The sequence below is a fragment of the Perca fluviatilis genome, chromosome 1 (genome assembly GCF_010015445.1).
Source record: "Perca fluviatilis chromosome 1, GENO_Pfluv_1.0, whole genome shotgun sequence".
Lineage (NCBI taxonomy): Eukaryota > Metazoa > Chordata > Actinopteri > Perciformes > Percidae > Perca > Perca fluviatilis.
The window spans coordinates 43,124,052-43,144,837 of record NC_053112.1 but is presented as its reverse complement, the minus strand read 5'-3'; the positions used below and the strand labels follow the sequence as shown (position 1 = coordinate 43,144,837).

Sequence of the window (20,786 nt, the reverse complement as noted above, 5' to 3'; positions counted from 1 at the left end):
AAAAGAAAAAAAAAAAAGAGTGCTACTGCAGTAAACTGACAGTATAGGGCATTTAATTACACTGAATGAGACCAACATCCCAGACATGATCAACCATGAGACACCAGTCTACCAAAAAGGTTAAAAGAGGTTGGATAACCTAAAGTGATTAAATAGAATGTGGCCTGTGCATACTGCAAAAACTGTAGTGGAGCAAAGCTATATTCAATTAATTCCTTTTTAATTAGGCAAATCTGTTTAACCCCAGCTCAGAGAAGTAATCTGTTGAGCAGGAATGGACAAAGAGTAATTTTTATTTATTTAGTTGTGGTTTATTTGACTATAATTGATTATTTATAGTAGGAATTACAATTCATCATTCAGTCTACTCCATACATTATATTAAGTTTCTATTAGTTTTGGAATTATGACACAGTATTTTGTTTCAATTAGAATTACTTAATCATGTTCATATCGTAGCATTAATATATGTGCACTAATCTCTCCACCAAGTTACATGCTTTCTTGTAAGGGATTTGGAGCTGATTGTCTGGGTTCTTGAAAATATTGCCATTGTCTTCTTGCATTCATCAAAACTTGTCGCATGTCCTGTCTAATCTTTTGAAACTCCTTTCTGACTTCCACTTGGACCAGTTGATTTTTTTGAGCAGATTGGTGTACTTGGCTTTTCTATTTTTCCCCCTTACTTTACGTTATTTAAAATTGACATTGTTTTGTATATGCTGTTTGAAAAGGTTTTTTTTCAAAAATGTTAAAATCTGTTTTGAAAGTCATTTTTACTAACAGGGGCTTTCTGTAGTTAAATGAAAATGTTTGCATTCATATTTAATGTGTTGGCTGTCTGCTGTGTGTGTTGATACAACCTGTCATTGAAACCCTGGCAGTAGAGGTCCTTTTAGTCCTTTGTAGCAGGCTTGAACCCTTTTTTAATACCTGCATGCACCCCTGCAGTTATTCATTTACTGATGATTATAGAGAATATTCGTAATGCTAAGAAATATATCAGCACAGGCATGTTCTCTCACAAACCTCCATGCATCTTTTGTTGAAAGCCTTCTTACTTTCTTCTGGTTTAGTGGGTTAACCGTGAAGGACACAAACTTAAACAGCATAGTTAAGGTTTGCTGCAAGATTATTGGAGTTCAGCAGAGAGACTTTTGGAAGAGGCTCCCTTTGGAAGAAACAGGTGGCTGAGAAAGCAAATAAAATTATCAGCCAACCAGACTACATCCTCTTTACAGAGTTCTCTCTAATGCCTCCGGGCTGGAGATGCGCTTGCCCAAGTCTTTTATTCCTTCTGTTCTGCTATTAGGCTTCTTAACACAAACAATGCTCATCTCAAATGATGGCTACCACAAAGACAATAGGACTTGTTTTTCCAATTGCTTCATTATTGTTTTTATTTGGCGCTTATGTATTGCTTTTATTTAATGCTTTTGGTTATTGTAACCTGTCCCCGTATGCCTTTTGTTGTTGTTCCCTCTGCAACTTTATCATTTTTAACTATAGTTTAGTGAGTGTTAGTTGACTGACTGTATGAACTGGATTGGGATTTATAAAGTGTCTGAATCTATCATTTCAATCCATATTTTAAGGCATTAAAAATCCACCATGCAACCCTCAGTTTATATGAAACCAATCACAATTACCGCCAGGATTAGTATGAGAAAATCCTCCATTAAACAGGATTGTTTCATTTAAATAATCAAAATGAAGCTCAGCATAAATCCCCCACCCCCCCAATTTGTATATTTATTGCATTCTTCAAATTGTTTGCATACCATTTTGCAAAAACATTCAGACACGTCTACACATTTCTTTTTAAGACAATAATGCCAAAAGTGTCAATTTCAGGAATTCAACTTTAATGATTTGTGTTAAAGGGACACTTCACCGATTTAGCATTAAGCTTTGTATTAGTAGAAACCCGGTAGTATTTTTGAATGACCGTGCTTCCCTCCCTCATGTCCCACTGAGAGGGGAGATCTCTGTATTGTGGGTCTGGAAAAAAGGCTCAGATGATGCAAAATGAAGATTTTTGCGTCATCTGAGGCTTTTTTGCCCAGAGGCAAAAGACTACAGCCAGTATTAGGAGCCAGTTCCGCATAGCCCATAGGGGGTTGGACTGTCGGCTTTTTCCGGAGATTGCCGAGGAAAAAACGAAAAATCCTCGCTTAGCTTCTCAGCAGGAGCAGAAACTGTTCATCCCGAAGGAAATTTTAGAACAACAATTATGTGCATTCAAACTACCGCACACGTGTACCACCGGGATACATTGGTACAGATCGGAGAATATGCAGGACACTTTATTACAGACGCAATACTCGACACACTACGCGAGCTTCGCCTGCATGGAGACCAGCGGTGGTGCTCGATGGCTCTGGCCGGTAAAGAGACCTCATCAGCGGGGAGCGTTGAACGAGTGTGCCGGTGGAAAGCTAACGCTAGCCGGCCACCTGTTCTACTAATCCTGCTTGCAAGTGTTCGCTCATTAAACAAACTGGACTACATCCAACTTCAACGAAACTCCCAACGTGAGTTCATAGACTGCTGTGTTTTTGTTGTTGGAAATATTGCTGTGGACAATCCAGCCTGCTGCTGTGTCACCGGGTAAGACTAGCTAGTGGAGGTGGGCTGTGTTACCAAGGACTGCCTGTTGCAGAAATGGGGTGATTTATATCCAACTAACTGCTAACTGCTTGTGGAGTTTGTGACTGTAAAATGCCGACCATTCTACATCCCACGCAAATTTACGGCTGTGTTTATACTCGATGTTTATACCACAGCCCACCAAGAGCTAATGCTAGTAGCTATGTGTTAGCCTTCTTTTATGGCTTGGTTGAATTCTAATGTAGAATGCGGTCTGTTATTTTCTTGATAACAGACCGCTGCTAAGGATAATCACTGTTTCCATGCATAGCAGAGCGTTGCCATGGACACAGTTCTGTTCACTCTGGAGTTATCAATCAATCCGCTGAAAGAAGTCCGGATAATGTATCAGCTGTGGCAAAAAAGTATATATTTTAAATGTGTAACACCACTTGAAACGTTTTTTCGTGTATATGGTTGAAATGACAATAAAACACACTTGTTGAGTTGATCGCCTCACTGTCTGTCTTTAAAGGGTAGGCGTGGCTTGGGAGTAGACGCTAAAGCGGCAAGTGCATTCTGGGATTTGGTGTCTTTCATCCACATGAGCCAAAAACACATTTTCTGGCTTTTCTTGGCCTAGAAGCCACCAATTTCTAAAAAAAATTCACATTTCTACTACATAAGTGACCCAATTTAAATATATATTAATCTTTCCAATGGTGAAATATTCCTTTAAATAGAGGATATCTAAAGATCGTCTCAAATTGCTGCAATCTCAATTACATTTCAATATCTGCAAACATGATTTGATTTAATCACGTTCTCCACATATATATACACATCCAAAACTAACAAGATAAACAAAGCTTTTATCCCAGAGTTTATGAGTAATGTTCAGTGTGGATTTGACACCAATATTTAAAATAATAATATTCTCTCCCTCTCCTAACCTAATCAGCTTCATGGTCATCAGCTGAATGTGGGTGTTTACTCTTTCAGACCTTACCAACCAGATTGTGCCACAATCTTTGTAAACTATTGCATTGTTGCATTCAAACTTTAAATCTGTTCTACTCTTCGCTGCTGTCAGTTGCCATTTACCTCCAGTTGTCATCATCCCAGCACCCAGGGTTCCTCCATCAGAAGCCCCGCTCCACATCACATCCATCCAGATCTGCAGGCTTCCTTTATCCCTTCATTACCACCACAAGTGTCTAGACTATATCAGGGGGATATAGCCATGGCCTCTACCCTTTATAATTTAACATTGCGATGGAGTCTAATTGTCAAAGACTAACATATACTATCATGCACCATGCTCAATAAACTTATTTCACAGTTACATGAAGTGTCTCCTGATTGTAATGGCAAAAGTGTGAAGGAAACAAACCTAAAAAACCTAAGATCTTTGAACTCTGAAATTATTAATAATACGGTAGGCGCAGTACACAGAAAAGAAAATGCTAAATGGAAGAAGGCCTAATGTTAGCTGTCAATATTGCCAACTAGTGACAAAATGCCCTTGAACGTTTTGTGACTTTGTTTTTACCAGACAATTCACATCCCCTGTCCCAATTGGTAATACATTATATAAATTACATTATGCAGTTTATTGACGAAAATTGACACATTCCATATTTCACAATTGTGCACATTCCTCCAATGAATTAAAAACACATTGTTTGTGTTACTGTCATTGCTCCTGAACTTTAACTCTGTGCTCATCTAGAATATACTATAATTTGATAGTGTGTCCTAAAATGAAAACATTTGACTATTTGTTTTATTTTGTACAATCACACAATCTTATATTCCTATTATATTCCATATATTCATGTATATCCATGTATAAACAGTGATTGATATGTTGCATTTTGAAGGGAAACTCTAAATCTGCGAGTCTTATTTTGATGTTCTAGATTAGCTGTCATCTGTGCCAGATAGGAAAACAAATTAAGTTTTAAGTTTAAGCAGTTTTGTTTTTGATTTGACTTAACACTGGCAGTTTGAATCTCCTTGAATGAAACAAAACAGAAACAGACCTATAGTTGTTTCTGCTGCTGTCAGACTCATCTAGAAAACAAACGGTTACAACGCGTCACAAACCCAACCCCGACCACACATCAACAGATGTAATGAACATATTTTAACTCGAAGCAAACAAAGAACTTTTCGCGCCGTATGTTTAAAAGCCCCGTTCAACCAATGAGCATACAAACAACGCATACAAACATGATCGCAACCATACAACCAATCACAGCGGCGCGTCTTTCTTTTACCCTACATTCAAATGTAAATGCTTAAATCTGGCCAATCCGCTGCTGTTGGGGAGGAGTGTTGGAAGTACGTGTAGTTAAGTTAGTTCGGCGTGACAGGCAGTGACAAAACAGTCGAGCTTTTGTCCTCATTCAGTCGTTCACAACTTGTCTTGCTGAGAGAAGGTAAGGCCTCGCAATTTTTGTAATTATTTGTCGATAATTTTGTTATTGGAAGTCGTTTTTATCTATGTTACTTAGGTTTAACGTTAGTGCCTCAGACGACCTAGCTAATTTAATAGTTGTGCATGTAACGTTAATCCAACTAGCTAAAGTCTATTGGTGAATTAGCTAAGTCGTTTGTATATTAAGCATACTATTTGTTAGCTACCTAGTAACGTTAGCTAGCTAGATCATAACCGTTATCTTGAGGTCTCCGACGAAAGCCGGTGTTTTCTGGTTAATCCAAATTATAAACGGCGAAGTTTTGGGCCTCGTTCGATATTGTGCCACAGGCCACAGGTTTAACAGTGTGTGCGCAACATGCCGTTCAAACGCCATTTCGTTTGGTAGCTTAGCTGCTAGCGAAACACGACTGGAGCTCCCCAAGTTTGAGTTTGTCATTTGGTTTAAACTAACTCTCTGGTTAGTTCCCTTACAGTTAAAGGCTGAATAACAGTCCTTAAATTGAAAGTAATCGCATTAGGTAACATGGTTTAGTAAGCTTTTGGCGCAGTCGCGTTTAGGCGGGAAGATGCAAAATGGTGTCGTCTTTTTGTCCCGGAGAAAATGAAATCCGATTAGAGCCTTTAAACACCCGTGGTCGTTTGCTTTCCCTGTTTTTGATAAAATAACGTTACTTTCAATTCTTAATGAACGATTTGATAACAATTGTTTAACGTTACTAGCTAAACATGTGACGTTTGGTAATTATGCAGACATTACAAGCTAATAAGTAGTAATTTAGGCCCACCGTTGTAACTTTAACGTTATTGCATGCCCAGATGCTGGGTTTGCTGTGTCATGTGATGTTTTTGCCCTTTGTTTCTAGATCAGTTGCAGCCATGACAAAGGACCCAAATAAGCCAAGAGGCAAGACCTCCTCCTATGCTTTCTTTGTTGCCACTTGCCGTGAAGAGCACAAAAAGAAGCACCCAGGGACCAGTGTAGGCTTTTCAGAGTTTTCAAAGAAATGCTCTGAGAGATGGAGGGTGAGTCAAGATTAAAAAAACATTGTATATATGTTCAATGTTAAATAAAAACTCGAAACAAATGTGAAGCAGAATACCACTAAATCTGCCAAGACTTTTTTTTTTATATCTTCACCTTCCTAAAAATAATGGCCTATGTTATTTCAGGTTTTTCAGAAAACACACAAAACTGAACCTATAGATATAGCTATTTTAATAATTTTACTCAAATGTTATGACAACAGATTACTATTGACATACTAATAACAATGTCTGTCAATTATGCAACATAACAGGAATAAATGCCTTTTGTGACTGGGCAATTTTAAACTCAACAATCAGTGTGCATGCACAGAAAACCGCATCACTATTGGGGACGAGCCCTGAATCATGGAAATAACTTAGTGATAGAGGGGTAGATTTTTGTTCTTGAAGCGGTTGCCATTTTTAAAAGCTTGTTAAATTAAATAAAATGGCGTAAGTCACACTCTTGACATAGGCCATTATACTAAAGGTGTAGAATCACTTGACCTGTTCAACGGAGTATGCAGGCCATTTTACCAGAGGTGGCCAGCACCATGAGATGATTTAGGCAAGAAAATCTTTTTTTTGTCAAATGACAGCCATTATTTTAGGAAGGTGACAATATGCAACATTACTGCCCCAAAGAACATTTGGGTTCAAATGAGTTATTTCAATGTATGGACTGACTATTTCAATGTCTGGCATGGGCTTAAGGATTTGCCTATACCTCTATCCTACAGGGTGGGGACATCATTTAAAACTGGTCATAAATGGCTAACCAAAATGGCAGATGCAACATGCAATGAATTAGTCAAATTTACAATTGGAACAATAACAGTATTTTTGGGGATAAAAATGGTTTAAAGGAGAATCCCCAGTGAAATGGTCAAGTGGGCTTAATGTGATTGTATGAAATGCATTAAAACTAACTGAATGCTATATGGTGTGTTAACATAACAGGCAAAGTATAAATGGATTGTGTGTGGAAGGCTATACTTATAACTAGTTTAAGTTATATTCTTACATTGTTCTAACACTAATAACTTGTATTTTGATAAATGAATAGAACATTTTTGTCTGAGTGTACCTAATTGCCAACTTCTGCCATCAGCAGACACATGTTGCACAATGACTAAATGTCGACACATTTAGGTATTTATGTAGTAGCTTTATTTTATTTGACTCAGGTTGTCAACACAACCGTACATTGGATTTGATAGGGAGTACTTTTAGTGTAGTTGCTTTTTGCCCATTTGCATAGCTCTCTATAGATGACATGGGCATACTTAATAAATGGACGTTGTTTAGTTAAAATGGGAGGCTATCCCAACATAAGGATCTTAGTTCATAGTATTTTCAGTGAGAAGTTAAGATGCAAATTTCTATAACCATTCTGTTGTCGAAAGGTATACAATATTTGTTTTTTAGTCTATCAGAATGTTGAGTTTGCTCATATCTGTGGCTTCTGTTATGTAGAACATGTCTGCCAAGGAGAAGGTGAGGTTCGAGGACATGGCCAAGACCGACAAGGTCCGCTATGACCGAGAGATGAAAACGTACGTCCCTCCTAGAGGTGCTCCGGGCAAGAAGAAGAAGGACCCTAATGCACCCAAAAGGCCGCCGTAAGTTTTAAACCTTCACCACATCCCCATCTAGGTTTTATAGAGGAGAGACAATGCACATTTACAAAATGCTTATAGCTATGTTTCTACATGCTTTTTGACCTTCATATATTTGCCTTTCTGTCCAGTTCCGCTTTCTTTGTCTTCTGCTCTGATCACCGTCCCAGAATCAAGGAGGAGAATCCTGGTATTTCAATAGGTGACATCGCCAAGAAGCTTGGAGAGTTTTGGTCTACGCAGACTGCCAAAGACAAGGCACCCTATGAGGCCAGGGCTGCCAAGCTGAAGGAAAAATATGAGAAGGTATCTATCTTTGCCCATTGTTTAAAGTACCAGCAGGTTTAAGTGACTTTTAGATTTGTATTGTATCCCATGAAGAGACTCTACTGACAATCCGCTGACATTTGTATAGAGGTTACATAAACTGCCTTTTTTATTTTTAAGGATGTTGCTGCCTACAAAGCCAAATCGGGCTCAGCAAAGAGTGATGCTGGTAAGAAGAGTGGCCCAGGCAGGCCCGCTGCCAAGAAAGCACAACCAGTTGACGACGACGATGACGACGACGACGAAGAGGATGACGACGAGGACGAAGATGATGATGACGACGATGATGACTAAGCGGTTTATATGTTCTGCAATGCATTGTTCAGCTTAACTTTTTTTTGTGTGGATGATTCCATCACTATAGCCTGCTGTCCCTGTTGGTCTGCCTCTGTAGGATACCAGACCTGGATTCCTTCTCAAATTCAGGGATTTAGATTTTATTTTGTCACTTAGGCCCCACATTTTTTATTTTAAACGGTTTTTCTGCTGAACTCAAGTTTGTTACATCTTGGATTCTCATTGCTATCTAAACAGGCAGCTAAAATGAATTCCTGTGAAAATACAATGGATTAACTCCTGTACAAGCAATGGACAGCAGCAAATCGGTTTTAAAAAATGTATTGTTTCTGGAAGCACTGCTTATGTTTTTGGTTCAGTGGTGCTGTTTCTTCACTGTCATTTTACTACCAGAGTTATCTGTAGTTTGATTAAAAATGTCTGAAGCCATTTTTAAAGTGGAGTTTTGAAAACTTTCATGTAGAACGAACACTTTTTTTTGTAATAAAATTTTGTATATTATAAATGTGTTTAATTGGATTTTTTGGGTATTGGGTGTTTCTAAATTCCAACTATATAGGTAACTCGGCACAAATCCTTTAAAGTAATGGATTTTTTTAATAATCCCATTGGCAGGCTAATGTGCTCCCTATAGTCTAAACTAAAGGCAACTATACATAAAATTGGATAATCGCTTCATAACTTAATATACATGAGTTGCAGGTTACATCAATGGTCCATAATGCATTCTGAAAATGTAGGAGAGGCTAAAATGATGACTAAACCCCTGAAAACTTATCTTTAGGTTAAATTCATGAGAAGGTCAGAGTGCTCTTCCTCATTACTTCTCTTCTCACTGCTGTTCCCTTCCCCTTCCAAAGCTCTGTTCTGTAATATGTAAGGATGTAGTAATCCTTTAATTTGTCTGAAGAAAGTAAACGGGGTCAATTGATATGTTTATAAGGATCATTTTGACAATGACAAAACAGCCAGTGAGATTACTGACAGTCGATTGGCACCTCAGTGGCAAACTAGGGAGAATGAATGGGTCAAACACTTGAGTGACACTGCACATTTTTGTATTACTGTAATACATTAGGCTACTGTAAATCCTGCTTGGAATTGGCCCTAAATCTCCTAAATGAAGTTGAAATACCATTGCAATCTGGATCATTTTGATCCAGGCACAAGTGAAATGACAGTAGCGCCAAGGTCCTGTTAAACAAAAGAGAGAAGGTTGATCCTAGTTCCTAAATCGGATCAGCCAGAATGGTCGACGTAGTTAGGTTTAGGGATTGGTTAGGGTAAGCCAATCAGAGGCAGAAGGCGATAAGACATGTCCTGTGACGTCGACACGTCTAGCGGATCCGATCTAGTATCTACCGGGAGAGAAGCGAAGTCCAGCCCCTTTCCGGCGGCTTACGCATTGAAAAAAAAGGTTTTACTGACAACCCAGACAGCCAATAGCTGGTCAAAATGAAGAATCCACAGACCAATCACTGCCGCCGTTCGACCTACCTCACGGCGAGGACAGTAAAGCAGGGAGCATTTCAGCACCTGAGAGCTGTCCCTTGAGCACGAGCCAGCTGACGACTGACGGTAAGAAGAAAAACAGATACCCTAACGTTTAGTACAAGGTCAGCTGCCGCTAGCATCTTGCATATATAAATCAGTAGCAAAGGCACACAAAACGTAGATGTAAATTCCTGCTGATTGCGCGTTTGTTATAAATATTCAGACCTCCAGATCTGCGACACTCAAGTGCCTCAACAACAGAAAGAGTCCACACGGATTACTTTGTGCTGCCGAAACCTGTTGATGCCATCTATGTTATTGAAATATAGGAAACGCCAAACCGCGTCTGGTTGGCGAGTGGTGGCCGCAATTTGGGATCAAAACATCTTGTCAGTAGCTACAAACAGGGTAGCCTATGTAACGGTGGTTCAGAAGAGCATTTATTTCTTTAATTATCATGTGTGAAACGAGGTATCTATGGTAATAAGAGTTTAGTGCCTGCCAGGGACGCCATTAGACCTCTTTTCAGGGGGGCTGAAGCTACCCCAAAATGTTCCTAAGCCACACACACACACACACACACACACACACACACAAATAATAATAATATACACTACTGGTCAAAACACACACACAAATAATAATAATAATAATAATATATACTACTGGTCAAAAGTTTTAGAACACCCCAATTTTTCCAGGTTTTTATTGAAATTCATGCAGTTCAATGTGTTATTGTACTCTGAAATGAAAGAATAGAACAAATGAACAATTTAAGTTAAAAAAGAAATCATGGAATCAATTTATAAACAAAATGTATTCTAAATTTTTGACTCATCAAAGCACCCCCCTTTGGCAGATAAAACAGCTAAACACACTCGTGGCAATCTTTCTACAATGGAAATCAAATATTCTTCAGAAAGTTCTTCCCAACTCTGTTGCAGAAGTTCCCATAAATGTGTGGCACTTGTAGGTTGCTTTGCTTTCTCTTTTCTGTCCAGTTCATCCCAAACCAGCTCAATGGGGTTTAAGTCTGGTGACTGTGCTGGCCACTCCATGTTTTTAAGCTTACCATCTTGTTCTTTTTTCCTAAGGTAGTTCTGGCATAGCTTGGACTTATGTTTTGGGTCATTATCTTGCTGTAGGATGAACCCCTGACCAACTAGGCGCATACCAAAGGGTACTGCATGGCGCTGCAAAATGCTGTGGTAGCCATTTTGGTTCAGGGTGCCTTTCACTCACGGAGGCTCAACGAGCGCCCGCATGCACATAACGGTATGTGGACGAGCGAGGTAGAGAGTGACTGAAGAGAAGAGCACCTGGCGGCATTAAAACAAAGCAGTAAATCAGAGAAATAAAACGTTTTTGCCTATTTCTCACTCGAAATGCAACTGTAGCAAGCATCTCACTATCGCTAACGTTATCCAAATCCATATTTAGAAACAACAAATAATATATCCAGCTAGAAAAAAGCCGGAAAGTCGAAAGTTAGCATGTTAGCAAGTTACATGTATGTAGTTGGACAAATTAGTAAATTACATTTGAGAAATCCCCTTGTTTATGTCTGATATTTTTTGCCAGGAGTACAGCACAAGTAAAGGGGGGGCTTTGAGGTATAGTGCCCAGGGGCACCACATTGTCTTAATACGGGCCTGGTCTTACCTGTCAGCTGTGTTGTCGATGCCTCGAGAGAACAAAGGAAGTGACTCATAGCTTGCCGTAAAGCATTATCTCCAGCCGTATGATGTGTATGATGTCATTGACATTTTAAAAGGCTTTTTAGAACAAAAAAGCGACTTTAAAGCGCCCATATTATGCTCATTTTCAGGTTCATAACTGTATTTTAAGGTTTTACCAGAATAGGTTTACATGGTTTAATTTTCAAAAAACACCATATTGTTGTTGTACTGCACAGCTCTCTCTCACTGCTGCAGATCCTCTTTCCACCTGGTTTCTGTTTTAGCTACAGAGTGAGACCTCTTTTCATCTTCTTCTTCTGTACTATCTTTGATTGCACTCGCATTACGCGCGTAGCTCAGATGTAGAGCATGTCAGCTAGCTAACTCTAGAGACAGTAAAAGAAAGCCTGTTTCTCCAACTTTGGTCAGTTACAAGGCAGGATTAGCTGTGAGACTTCTAAATGAGGGCGCACATGTAAGTAGTTCTTTTGTAGATTATGGTGAACTTGTGTGTGTTGTAGCAGTGCTTTGCTATTGAGAACGAGGTAGCATGCTAGCGTTAGCGTTAGCCGGCTAACGTTAACGCTACGAGCTAACGGTTGTGGTTAGCCAGCTGTGTATTTTTCAGTCTCCGTGTGAGCTGTTCAAAATCGGCCTCGGACTGTGACGTCACAGTAACTCACTCAAAACAGCATGGATGGATTTTTTTCAAAGTTTGTATGTGTGTGGAGGCACCAGAGACACAAAAGAACACCCCAAATCCCATAAAAAGTGTTTTTTTCATAATATGGGCACTTTAAAAAAATCTTAACACCCAGCAGTGTGTATTTTCTTTGCCTCCCCTTTCGAATGCAACATTCAAATTACCAGACAAAAAATTATATCCTGAGAAAAGTGGAGGGGTATAGCTCCATAGAGTCCCATTCATTCTGCATTCTGCATTCTGTTCAGAAGCCGGAAGTATCAAGAGAGTGGAACTTCTTCCAATATTAGAAATTCTTTGATGGTGCGTGGCAAGCATAGATATAGAACAATAGATATGACATGTAATTCTAATTTGCCATTCCAGGGTGGAGCCACTTGGCGGCCATTTTACCAGGGTTAAGTTTTAGAATTACTTCAATTGGAATTAATGGGGAAAGAGGCTCATGTTGTCTTTATAATCCTTATATTTTTCTACCAATACATCAATAGTGGTTTTAATTCAAAGTAATGACCGTAAGACAACTGTGCCTTTCTAGAACAAAACAAAAAATAGAGAAGATAATCTCATAATTTTGCATTTATATTGCAGGTAATAATTTAATTTTTTCAATTTTGCCTGAACCTAATATGTAAAAACTGTCTTTGGTATTCTGAATGGCTAATATACATTAAACAATATTATTTAATGTAGGAATCCTAAATATATTCAGTATTATGGCCTATAGAGAGGCAGTTACGATTAGACACATGAGAGAAACATCCAACTGTAATTTATTAATACATTTATTTATGTCTGTAAATTTTATCTCAACTATAAGACCACATTTCCCATCAACCCCGCTACTTCCTGTTTAGCGTTTGTTTTCTTCCTGTCAACCAGCCGGCATGGAGTTTTTTTTGATGATGAGCGGAGTAGTTGAAGAGCCTCGCTAGCTTCAATGAGTTTTTGTTGATAAAGGCTATAATGACTATTGACTAATGTCAAGGATGTTTAACATGGGCAGCGAATGGAGGAAGATTTGGAACTGTCATTTGGAAGCTCACCAAGCAAAATGTATAACTCCTATTGCTTAAATGAGCACATTAGCTTAAAGAAGACAAGCATACCTACGGTTTGATGTATATATGTTGTATGACAAGGAAAAATTGTGGGTGTGAGATCAAGTTATAAAGATAAGATGATTTTTTTTAAGGCTCCGTGCTCTAGCTATGACATCACCCACTGTAAGTCACGCTATAGAGAGACGAAGTCCAGCCCTTCTACTTCCGGTCCATGGGACCTTAATTCGGAAAAAATATGAACGAGAGTCAATGGAGAGATAATAATTACTTTTTGATCCCGTTTGAATTGAGCCATGGATTATAAATATAATGTTCGTCAATTTAAAACATTATTTTTCAACCGAAGAAAGTCTCAGATTATTGTTAAACTGTTGAAATATAAGACTGTGAAAATACGTAATTAGAAAGACTACACACTTCATGGATGACGTCACGCTGAAGCTACGATGGCTGTGTGTATCATACCGAGGATGTAACGTTACTCAAATGAGCAGAGGATCTTGCTTGTTCTTTGCTTCTCTGCTGAAAACACTTCACTGGATAAAACACAGCAGTTAAGATAACGTTACATGTGTTGTGGAACAGAGCTAAGCTAACTAGCTAGCGAGCAAGCCAAGCATCAAGCTAAGTGAGTTAGATTGTGTGAGATGGGTGATGTAGGCTGTAGGTGTTTCTCAATGTCAAGCAAAGATCCTTAGAAGCCAGAATTTGGAGGACCGTTCCAATTTCGAGGATCCTCCGAATTCTGCCAAGGACTGAGTCCTTCGTTCGGAGAATTTACCATATATGGCAAAGGATGCATATGTGTATCCTTCGCGCTCCCAAATCACCCACAATCCTATGGCTTTGCCAGCTCGTTTAAAAAAATTAAATGGCGGACCTAAGCGGGAGTTGGAGCGGCATCGCTGACGGTGAAAAAATCATTTAAATGTAAGTATCTTTAGTGTTTGCCATACATGTGTTATCACTATCAATGTTTTACATCAATGTAAAGCTTAACGCTTTAATGCTGGTACAAATTGCTATAGTAATTATGTAGATCCACCCGAGCTAACGTTAAGCTAACTGAACCTATCATTAACATTAGGCTGTTAGCTAGCTAGCTAGCTAGCTGGCTTTTTGTGCCATTTGTGTTTTTAAAGTTTAATGTCCGGTGGCATTTTCATCTCTTTATATGTTGTTACTCTGTATGCGTAACGTTAGCCGAGATTTATAAATTGGTGTTTTTATCAGTTGTAGCTGCAGGGTGGGAGGTAACGCTGCACCTTATTTACTTCACTATCAACATTACATGAAGGCTAAAATGTATGAGTAGTTTCCCATGTAAAAAGTATAACGTTTCATATAACGTTAAGTTATAGCATTCATAATGGTAAACATATTTTTCTTGTGTTTGCTGTCTTTTAACAGGGACAAACAGAGGCGGTCACTGAGGATGGGAAAGCAAAAGACAAGCAGGGAGACAGAGGCCAAAGAGAGATGAATAGCTAGATTATTTGCTAAAGCCTATTAGAGATTGGCATTCTGAAAATAAATGCATTAAATGAACTGGGGCCTGTTTCACAAAACCAAGATAAGGGATTAAGCTGGGATTTCCCAGTTATCCTGGATGAATTTAGCCTTGACTCGGTTTCACGAAAGCGGAGGCACATAAATCACAATGGAAATTTATTCTGTGCAGCTAGCCTGCTCCCGACCAGGCTAACAGCCAGGATTTATTTAATCCTGGAGCCTTTTCTGATCACCCAGCAGTGGTTTTACCTTATTGTTATCAGCCTGGATTAAAATACAATAGGTGCATATTGCTGTTCATTTAAGTACTGATATTATTTAAAGTTGTGACCATTATTTTTTAAAAATAATTATTCATGTGACAGTCATTGTTACTATTATATTGCTGTATGAAGACTGCTGTTCACATATTGTTGTTAGAAGTTTGATGAATATATTATGGCAGTTATTGAGATAATTAGAAATAGGGCTGTGACGATAACCGCATCACCGCAATACCGGCGGTGAAGTGCCACTACCGCGGTCATGACGTCATCACCGCCATCACCGCATTTTTTTTTTTTTTACCTTTAGCTCGCGTAACTTACAGAACAGATATTGTGTGATATGACATATAATTAATGCAATAATCATTGTGTAGTTACCCTCATCGACTGTCTTCTATCCTACATTCAAGAGTTTATGGAGAGAAAAAAAAACGCAAGTTGCCCGTAACTTCAGCTTTGCACATGAGGATGGACAGTCCATTGAGCTGAGGTGGACGTGGACACATTAACGTTAACGCTGCAGTGTTTACCATTGCACATTAGCCTAGCAGCTAGCGGAGTTTCCTTCTGCTTATAGCTTAATCCTAACAAAACTGAACGGTTGAATCTCAGCCTGCATGCACGTTTTGTAGCCTAAACAGAGCAGCTTATATTGGTTATCTTAGACCAGTGGTTCTCAACCTTTTTTGTGTCAGCGCCCCCCTATCCATTATCCAGGTCCCTAACGCCCCCCATCAAATATTATGTAGGCTAATTGCCCCGGATATTAATGATTAAGCCCTAATAAAGGCCTATTATTGTTGTTACTATTGTTATTAAAAATAATCAATAAATCAAATCATTGAATGACAAACAACACATGTATTAGTTTCCCAGGTATCAAAAAAGCCATGTGAATAGAAATATTTACAGTTTTTTTTTTTTTATGCAATTTGACATTCAAATTAAATAACAGCAGCCAATCAGAACTACTAGATATGTAACATTCAAACTATAATTAGGCATTATCAAAAGGCCTGCTGCATGGTGTGAACCTCAGCACCTTTATAAGATGACTATAATTTGAATGTCCTTTTTTGGTTGTGAAGTGACCTTGGGTGTCATGAAAGGCGCTTTAAATAAAATGTATTATTATTATTATTATTATTATTATTATTATTATTATTATTATTATTACAAACACTAACAGTAGCCAATCAGAAACAACTAGCAATTTAAAATTCAAATCTATTTTTCATTCAAATTGTTCCAACGGAAAACAAGCTTGCACTTATCAAGGGGTAAAAGCAGGATTACACGCACGCATACACACACACACACACACACACACACACACACACACACACACACACACACACACACATACACACACACATACACACACACATACACACACACACACACACACACACACACACACACACACAGAAACAAGGTTTTCATTTTGGTGATGACAAACGACTTGAAGAACGACACCTACTGCCGAATGGAAATAAGTTTACAACCTTTGAAAGTTAGTGAGAGCCCTTTGTTGATGCTTAGAAGAGTATAGGCCTAAGTTAGAAGAGTCTAGGTTAGAAGAGTCTAGGTTTGAAAGTCTAGGTTTGCTATCGCCTGTCTTGCGAGTAAATAGCAGAAAAAAACGTTTGGAGAAGCGCAACCCCACATCGCGCTGCGTTTTGAGGAGGTGGAGTCCCGTACAGTAAACAGCGACATCTCTGCCTCTATCAGCTTCCAGAAGAAAGTTTTAAAACAGCAAACACAAGCCCTGAATTGCCCGGGAGTTTGGGGGACAGCTAAATGTTTGCCAAACAACAAAGCACAGTCGATATCTCTCGCTCGTAAAAAAAATAAAAAAATCTCTCGCTCGTCTCTTTTCTCTTTTTCTTCGTGAAATTAAGCTGCCTTCAGGTACAGTAGGAAACGTTGGGTTCTATAAAAGATCTGACCAAAAACTGTTACTGTGAAATATAAAGTCTACTTGTGCTACATTGGGGGGATTAAAGAATACATCAGGACGTTGCACCACCCTGCGGTGATTAATATTTTTTCTGAACGGAGCTTCACGCTGAAATACGGAGCTCATTTAAGACGATGCTCTGACGTCCCGTTTCCGTGAAGGCAGCACGGAGTTGCGCCGAACAATGATCCACCGTCTCGTCCAGTTTCAGTGCCGTGAACTGGCAGGTTTTTTATGTTGCAGAAAACTGTTTTTTGCAAGTAGTTTAAGCGTAAACATGTATTGTTATTGTGAATCTTTGGTTTAAACTAGCTTTCAAACAAACGCCACCCAAGGGCACCTCAACGCCCCCCTTTCCAAAATATTGCTTCCAACGCCCCCCATCATCTTCTGAACGCCCCCTGGGGGGCGGTATCGCCCCCGTTGAGAAACACTGTCTTAGACAGAGCACTCTGTCTGCTCAGCTGCTAAGACCGCTGTGCTGCGGAGCGTCTGCCCTTGGCATTGTCGGCAAACCTTTTTTTTTCTTTTTACTTTATTGACAATAGAGCTTTCTGAACTGTCTGTGGAATAGATCAACGGAGATGAGAGAAAGCAGAGTGTCCATAAATGACAGCAAAACACAGTAAAGACTCTCACATTGAGCTGAAATGGAAACACTACGCTACGCACGGAGTGCCCGGTGGGCTGGTGGATGTCCTGCATAGGACAGATCATGCCTTTGCAGCGAAAGGTTTAGATTATTTCCCCCTCAAAATAGGTAATTGAGCACTGTAGTGGTTATGACCATATCAGTGACTATGTAACTACATGGAAACGGGGATAACGGATGTCCGTGGCTTCGCACAGTAATAGCGTTACGAAGCTTAGCTGTTGCATCGCGCTGTCTCCTGGGAATTCAGTTGGTAGCAGAAAAGGGTAAACTGTAGTGTGCAGATTGGGCGTAGTGTGTGAAGAGTGAAAAGCGGAGTTGTTTATAAGGGAAGAAGCTTGGAGTATGAAGAATATAGCAGATATAGCTACAACACATGGAAGAGCCTTTTGAGTTTGATGGTCGTCCTTATTTATTCGAACCCGAGTATACAGACGAAGAACTAGCACAACTCACAAGAGTTGGAAAGAACGAGACTGACAGACAGAGGGGAAACAGGCAGATGAACTTGCTGCTCCAAGCACAAGCTAAAGCTAGCCTTCAGTAACTGGGAGACATAGCCACACCACCGGGCGCTCCGTGGATTTTTATTGGGATGATTATCACAGATGCCTGGCTGAATACACTCACCGGACGGTGTTTCGGTTTAACTGGTTTTTGAATTAACTGGTGATAGAGGCAGATGTGGTGTAGGCGTGACCTTTCAGGACCCATTCCCGACTAACAAGGAAATAAACATTCTTATAGCTTCGCGTCTATTTTACATTTATTTGTCGGTGTCTTGTGAAACTTGACGATAAAAACGAGTTGCTGAGCATTAGCCAATTAGCCGTTGTCGTTGCGAAATATCATCCGGTGTCTGGCGACTGTGTCTCGATCTTACTGCAAGCCACGGAGACACCCAGATCGACTTGTGAATTTACAAACACTTCACCATTAAAACACTATCTAAAATGTAAGCAAACTGGGATATGATATATTGTAGGAAAAATATATGTCTTAATGTAAGTAATTAGCTGGGGAAGTTTCATGTTAATCTTATTTATTTTTACCCTATCACATAATGTCATGCAAAATGTGTGGGAATTTGTAATCTTTAAAGGCTGTTTTCTCATACTACTAGAGTCAGAAAACTCAACTGCAGTAGCACTTACACATACATGTCCGTTTAAGCATTATCCACACAAATACGACACATGTATGAACGGAAAAAAAATAAAACGAAAAAACGCTGGGATCTAGCTGGGATTCGAACCTTGGATGTCATGGACAAAAAAATTGACGAACTAACTTACACATCATCTATACCACTACACTACACTGAAGTGGTTTTGTGATTTCTATCTATATATTGGACTCTTAGTCTAAATTAACACAGGTTAACATATGAGAGGAATATACGCCCATATGTTAACTGGTGATATCACAATTTAACATGGCAAATGCTAACCTAGAAACAGTAAAGTAGGTTCATATTTGCCTCACATACCGAAACCTAACTGATGTACAACAAACTGGCATGACCCCACTTAACACTTTATTCCGTTTTGGGGGTTAAAATGAAACACGTCAGTCATGCGTCAACTGATTAGTTGTGTTTAATTTATGTCTGTGTCGACCCAGAATCGCGCTTTTTGTCTTATGGTAGCCTATACACTATTGTTATGACCATATGGCCATTAATGTTTTGTAGCAAAGTGCTGATCCTCGTTTTCTCTCCGGCGACTTAGTGTTATCTTAGTCTCGGTTAAGTTATGAAGTGAGTTGCAGCAAAAGTCTAGTGATTTGAAGTGAAGAACATATGAAGCTTATTTTCTCACAGTTTGACTTTTATTTATCCCACTGTGGGATGACAAATTATGTGTGGGATTTAAAAAAATAAATAACTGAAATTCCCTCATGACAAAAATGAATGGCTAACTTCCTTCCAGAACGGATTTGGCTTTCTTGTAAGTGGCAGAATTATGACTCTACTTTAGCGTTGTCCAGCGTAAAACATTGGCGTACGTTGACGACACAAAATGGTCATTATGGTATATGATTACAAAACTTTGATGTAGGCTACTTGAGAGAGTTTGATAACATTCAGATTTGCTGTTTCAGATTCCTAATATGGGTCATATGAAATTAAACAACTATAATCAGTTGACTTGCGGCCCAGGTTGAAGAGTTTGTGCTGAGATAGGCCTATACATTAACAATGATAAATGATCACGTTTGCGCATGACTGACGTGTTTCATTTTTACCCCCAAAACGGAATAAAGTGTTAATGAGTACATAATGAATATTAAAAAATGTGGTTGTGAAGAGGCTGTTACTTAACATAACACATCTACGTAGCCTACAGAAATATAATTACATTTCTATTTTAAATGCCTGTATCACAAGTTAAAATGAGCGGATCACATTTTGCCACAGCTGACAGCTGTCTCCACGCTGCGTTCAGATGGGTGTAAAAACCTCAAATGTAGTTTATGTTTTGCTTACAGGCTGTATTTAAATATTAACAGATCTCAGTACACTTAATCCATGTTGTACTGTTTTTGAATTAAGTTGTGATGCCATTGCAAGAACGAAGACTGACAACGTAGGTGGCTGTGTCGATGCCTGTTCACAATTGGCTACTGCAAACGTCAGTGTGTTTTCCAAAACTTTTCCGTTATCAGTGTTATATTTGTAGCCTATCATTCCGTTATTAATCTGACTTCAAGTTAAGTTGAGATGCTTTCATACAGGGATAAGTGAAACATACTTTCTGAGGTGTTCGCACTATGGTAGTCTACACTATTACTCATTCATCACATTTGGACAGGACTGTCAATCTCCCATTTTGTAGCGATTTGGATATTAGGCGCAGGTGTGGAAAGGTGAAATACCAGGTTTGTGCTGGTGTCTTTGTTGTTGGCTTGTTTGTTATCTATAACAGGCCTACCTATATAGTTTGGACACCGTTTAATAACTAACTAATGCGTGAATGTCACTAGATAATCTAAAAAATCGGTGTGTCCGTGGTTTACAGTCCGAGATCGTGGTTGAGACACACGACGTTACACTCGCCAGACAACGAGTGATATTTTCGTAACAAAAACGGATTTGCTCATTTGTTCATGTATATCTGTCGGATCCAAAACAACTGTCCCAGCAACCAGTT

The 20,786-nt window shown here is 39.1% G+C and overlaps 2 protein-coding genes across 2 annotated transcripts in view; both read left to right on the top strand.

Moving 5' to 3' along the window:
* Positions 1-4,895: 4,895 nt before the first annotated feature.
* On the top strand, positions 4,896-8,802 carry hmgb2a (high mobility group box 2a). The gene is made up of 5 exons (XM_039809490.1): positions 4,896-5,033; positions 5,899-6,058; positions 7,538-7,683; positions 7,812-7,986; positions 8,128-8,802. Exons 2-5 carry the CDS (start codon positions 5,912-5,914, stop codon positions 8,299-8,301), a joined length of 642 nt encoding a protein of 213 aa, XP_039665424.1. The 5' UTR covers positions 4,896-5,033; positions 5,899-5,911; the 3' UTR covers positions 8,302-8,802.
* A 978-nt stretch (positions 8,803-9,780) lies between these two features.
* wdr17 (WD repeat domain 17) overlaps positions 9,781-20,786 on the top strand; it is a 248,789-nt gene continuing 237,783 nt past the window's right edge. Inside the window, exon 1 of the mRNA XM_039802786.1 lies at positions 9,781-9,882. The gene's annotated coding sequence lies outside the window, so the exon portion shown is untranslated. The remainder of the gene's footprint in view (positions 9,883-20,786) is intronic.

What these genes read in the sequence shown, in the direction of transcription:
- hmgb2a (XM_039809490.1), top strand. Translation starts at nt 5,912, where the DNA reads ATGACAAAGGACCCAAATAAGCCAAGAGGCAAGACCTCCTCCTATGCT. An exon ending in AATGCTCTGAGAGATGGAGG is followed by an intron (nt 6,059 to 7,537) that starts GTGAGTCAAGAT and finishes TCTGTTATGTAG; the next exon opens with AACATGTCTGCCAAGGAGAA. An exon ending in AATGCACCCAAAAGGCCGCC is followed by an intron (nt 7,684 to 7,811) that starts GTAAGTTTTAAA and finishes CTTTCTGTCCAG; the next exon opens with TTCCGCTTTCTTTGTCTTCT.